At 42.7% G+C, this 5,169-nt stretch overlaps 1 protein-coding gene across 1 annotated transcript in view; it reads left to right on the top strand.

Moving 5' to 3' along the window:
- The window catches only part of SMPDL3A (sphingomyelin phosphodiesterase acid like 3A), a 24,883-nt gene that overhangs the window by 13,903 nt on the left and 5,811 nt on the right, over window positions 1-5,169 (top strand). The window contains exons 4-5 of the mRNA XM_017541034.2: window positions 1,942-2,038; window positions 4,581-4,750. Of these exons, the coding sequence (XP_017396523.1) occupies window positions 1,942-2,038; window positions 4,581-4,750 (267 nt within the window). The remainder of the gene's footprint in view (window positions 1-1,941; window positions 2,039-4,580; window positions 4,751-5,169) is intronic.

The following is a 5,169-nucleotide window of genomic DNA, read 5'->3' as shown; positions in this document are numbered from 1 at the left end:
AGCTACTCAGGAGGCTGAGGCAGGAGAATTGCCTGAACCCAGGAGGCGGAGGTTGCGGTGAGCCGAGATCGCGCCATTGCACTCCAGCCTGGGTAACATGAGTGAAACTCCGTCTCAAAAAAAAATAAAAATAAAAAATATATAAAATATAAAAAATTAGCACATGCCTGTAGTCCTAGCTATTCAGGAGGCTGAGGCAGGAAAATCACCTGAACCCAGGAGGCAGAGGCTGTAGTCAGCCAAGATTATACCACTTCATTCCAGCCTGGGTGAGACTGAGACATTGTCTCAATTAAAAAAGGTATCCAATTCACAAATGATTTCTGGGTCTTTTTTTCTTTCTCTCCCTTCCTTCCTTCCTTCCATCTCTCTCTTTCTTTCAGACAGGGCCTTTATCTGTTACCCAGGCTGGAGTGCAGTGCAGTGGCACAATCATAGATAAATGCAGCCTCAACCTCTGGGGCTCAAGCTATCCTCCTGCCTCAGCCTCTCAAAGTGCCGGGATTATAGGCATGAGTCACCATGCCCTGCTTCAGTATTTACTTTCTTAAAGTTTTGTTTATTTGTTTTCCCCCTGAATGAGGGTCCCCATTTACTTCTACACTAGAGCTTATGACCCCCTGAGATACTTTATGATAATAAAAATGTTTTATACTTTTATTATTTTAAAAATCAAAATATTTTGATATAATTTATGCTGCCATAAAAAGACTTCTCTAAATCAAAGTGTGTGGTTGTAAATCTTTATTCCAAGAGTTAAGAAGCTTATAATAGTTCAGAAGGCTTTATTAAATTCTAAAACATGATGTTTTCCTGTTACCTTGCATCAGGCAGTGCCCATTCAGGCTCGAACCTGCCTTTGGTGTCTCTTTAATGAGCACACTTCCATATCCATCCTACATCCTAGCCATGCTAAAACATGAGCTTTTCTCTGTGTGTGGCACATACCTGTGACTGTGCCTATGGCTGTACCTATGCCTGTGTTTGTATCTGAACCATTGCATTTGCTTTGATGCCCTTTTGTTAAAGGCCTGGCTCAACTGCTGTCTTCACTCTCTACCCTAATTCCCTGGGCTACACTTTTTTTTTCTTTTCTTTTCTTTTTGAGACGGAGTTTCGCTCTTGTTACCCAGGCTGGAGTGCAATGGCACGATCTCGGCTCACTGCAACCTCTGCCTCCTGGGTTCAAGCGACTCTCCTGCCTCAGCCTCCTGAGTAGCTGGGATTACAGGCGCACGCCACCATGCCCAGCTAATTTTTTGTATTTTTAGTAGAGACGGGATTTCACTATGTTGACCAGGATGGTCTCAATCTTTTGACCACGTGATCCACGCGCTTTGGCCTCCCAAAGTGCTGGGATTACAGGCGTGAGCCACCACACCCGGCCTTTATGTGTTTTTTTTTTAGAGACAAAGCCTCACTCAGTCACCCAAGCTAAAGTACAGGGGCGTGATCTTGGCTCACTGCAACCTTCGCCTCCTGGGTTCCAGCGATTCTCCTGCCTCAGCCTCCTGAGTAGCTGTGATTATAGGTGCTCACCACCTAGGCTAATTTTTGTATTTGTAGTAGAAACAGGGTTTCACCATGTTGACCAGGCTCTTCTTGAACTTCTGGTCTCAAATGATCCGCCCGTCTTGGCCTCCCAAACTGCTGGGATCATAGGTGTGCCACTGCGCCCTGCCCTGGGCTACACTTGATTGTTCTTGCTTCCAGGCTCCCAGGACCTCTGTGTTAGTGCCCAGCACACTGTCTTAAAGTTAAGTGGTTACATTTTGTCCCCAGTCTCCAACTAAGTTATATTCCTTGAAGATGAAGTCTATCTAATATTCATCCTTGCATCTCTAGATGCCTAACACAGTAGTCAGTGCTCAAGTAATGTTTACATTAATTCAGCCATATATCTTTAAAGTTTCAATGGTGGACTATATTGTTTGTGGCCAGGATCAACTGCCTGTAGTCACCAGTAAAGTGTACAATGCAGTGGCAAACCTCTGGAAACCATGGCTGGATGAAGAAGCTATTAGTACTTTAAGGAGAGGTAAGTGAAAGACTTACTTATTCCTATTTTGCCTCAATTTTTATTCATGTTGTTTAGACTTTTTTTTTTTTTTTTTGACAGAGTCTTGCTCTGTCACCAGGAGCCAGGCTGGAGTGCAATCGTGCAATCTTGGCTCACTGCAATTCTCCTGCCTCAGCCTCCCAAGCAGGTGGGACTACAGGCGCGCACTACCACACCCAGTTAATTTTTGTATTTCTTAGTAGAGAAGGGGTTTCACCATGTTGGCCAGGATGGTCTCGATCTCTTGACCTCGTGATCCACCCGCCTCGGTCTCCCAAAGTGCTGGGATTACAGGCGTGAGCCACCACACTGAGCTAGACTTAAATTTTTAATGTTCGCTTGAATGTGCCAATTCTGGAGCGCCTCTGCCCTATTACTACAGTGAGTAGTAATGCTGCTAGTGACACACGTCATGAACCTGTTTATCTTGCGGGGCGCTCTTCCTGTTCTTCTTCCACTCTTTTGTTCTTCTACTCTTAATTAGGTAGCTATGTTCCCCATGGAGCAAAAGCTGAACTTTGGATTTGAATGTAAATAAAAGTGTATGTTTCTCATTGGAAAATTGATTGAGAAGAGCGAATGGACACTAACTTCTAACCAAGCAGCACAATTTTATAAAACAAACAGCTGGTAAAAAACGAAGCTTTTAACATGGACTTTGAGGTGCTTGGGAAAGTAATGCATAATTAGTGCATAGTAAGGCTTCCCTGGGTAATGTCTAAAGGCCCTCTGCTCCTGTGGCTTTTGACACATTATGTAAATCCCTGACATTTTGTGAGCTTAGCTGAGGTGCCAAGCTGTTAAACGAAGACTTTGGTGTTTTTAGAATGTTGAGAAGAATTTCAAGTTAATGGCTGGATTTCTGTCAGTTAAAAGGCTTTCTTTCAGTATTTTTATTAACCCTTTGGCTTTTGTCACTGTTTTGTTACTGTTTTTGCTAGCATACAGCAAATCACAGTATATATGAATTCGAGACATGATATCTTAGAATTAGACTACGGTTCTGATTAATCTAGAGAACTATATCTAGTCTTTTTTTTTTTTTTTTTTTTTTTTTTTTTTTTTTTTTTTTTTTTTTTTGAGACAGAGTTTCACTCTTGTTGCCCGGGCTAGAGTGCAAATGGTATGGTCTCAGCTCACCACAACCTCCACCTCCTGGGTTCAAGCGATTCTCCTGGCTCAGCCTCCTAAGTAGCTGGGATTATAGGCACCTGCCACCATACCCAGCTAATTTTGTATTTTTAGTAGAGACAGGGTTTCACCATATTGGTCAGGCTGGTCTCGAACACCTGACCTCAGGAGATCTGCCCCCCTTGGCCTCCCAAAGTGCTGGGATTACAGGCATGAGCCACCATGCCCAGCCTACTTCTAGTCTTAGGCTTCACATCCTACAAGACACATGGAGAGCTTGTGTAGGTTGAAGTGAAGGGAGAGCCACAAAGAATGATCAAGATTCCTAAAGAAATGCTCTGCGTTCTAAGGAGGCTCAGCATAAAGCAGGGGAAGCAGAAAACAGCTGAGAAGTAGAATTCAGGCCCTAAGAAAAAGCTGTATCAGTTTATAATGATACCCATTCCCATGATAGCCCTCAAAGCTCCAGTTAAACACTGGAGTATAATACTAAGTTAAAAGTCATAAAAGGAATCCTGAGAAAGTCTTAGAGGCAAAAGTGATTTGGAGCAGAGATGCTCTGCATGAGGGGCCTGAAATTCCAGGGCCCCTAGTGAGACCTTTTGTCAATTTCTACGACTAGGACAGGAAGGGAAGTGTCTCAAAAATAACTTCCGACAAATTCAAGCCTAACTGCCCTGCTACTACCATAGTAAAAATAATAAGGTGTTATGACTATGAGAAAAAACAGAAAATTAAAGAGGCAGTGATCCATCATGATTGAAAACTAGAGAAAGCCACGAATAGTGAGTAGGCTCAGGGCAAAGAAAGCTGGGCCAGATCTGAGTGCCCAGCTCTGCAAGTGCCATTGCAGCAGACCCTTGGGTGTCCCGTCACCACTTATTCAGAGGCGTGGGTGGAATGATGCCTTTAAACCTCTTTTCCTCTGAGATTGTAGCAGCTGTGATTTGTCTGACCCTTTTCTTTTTTCTCAGTAATCTCTAGCAAGATCCATGTGTGTTACTATTCTTTGGATTTTATATTTCACAATGTCTCTCAGCTTAAGCCCCTAATCATAAAAATAGAAGTTGATGTGTGAATCCTTCTTTCATAAGATTCAATCTTGTTGCTTACTGCCCAAACGCTTATTTATCTTTTCATCTGAATATTGGATACAACCATTATTTCAGCATGTTGGAAGTGCCAGCATGGGACCTAGCACCACAGCAGATTTTCAGTAAATGCTGTTAAATCTGCTTCTTATCTAATGACAGCCTATCTATGTGCCAACTAAACAATGAGAAATAAGTACCAGCCTCCTGACTGGATTGTAAACCCCAGGAATTTGCTTTTACAATGCCTTTGTATATGTGTGTGTTTTCCTAAATGTGTTTTAAAATTGTTTTTATAGGTGGTTTTTATTCACAGAAAGTTACAACTAATCCAAACCTTAGGATCATCAGTCTAAACACAAACTTGTACTACGGCCCCAATATCAAGACCCTGAACAAGACTGACCCAGCCAACCAATTTGAATGGCTAGAAAGCATACTGAACAGCTCTCAGCAGAATAAGGAGAAGGTAGATCCCATAGACCAAAACCATCTGGGAATGAGCAGAAGGCTAAATTTGTATGTTTATTAAACTTGGGGTGGAGTCCGGTATCAATAAAATTTGAAGGTTTTTTTTTTGCATAAACACTCATGTGTGTGGTTTTTTTTTTTTTAGACAGTCTTGCTCTGTCACTTAGGCTGGAGTGCAATGGCAACTGTCTTGGCTCATTGCATCCTCCTCAGCCTCCTGAATAGCTGGGATTACAGGCGCCTGCCACCATGTCTGTCTAATTTTTGTAGTTTTAGTAGAGACGGGGTTTCACCATGTTGGCTAGGCTAGTCTTGAACTCCTGACCTCAGGTGATCTGCCAGCCTCACCCTTCCAAAGTGCTGGGATTAGAGGTGTGAGACACCAAGGCTGGCCAAGTCATTTTAGTTTTTTTTTTT

The sequence above is a fragment of the Cebus imitator genome, unplaced genomic scaffold (genome assembly GCF_001604975.1).
Source record: "Cebus imitator isolate Cc_AM_T3 unplaced genomic scaffold, Cebus_imitator-1.0 Scaffold130, whole genome shotgun sequence".
Taxonomy (NCBI): domain Eukaryota; kingdom Metazoa; phylum Chordata; class Mammalia; order Primates; family Cebidae; genus Cebus; species Cebus imitator.
This window is presented reverse-complemented; position numbering and strand designations above follow the sequence as displayed.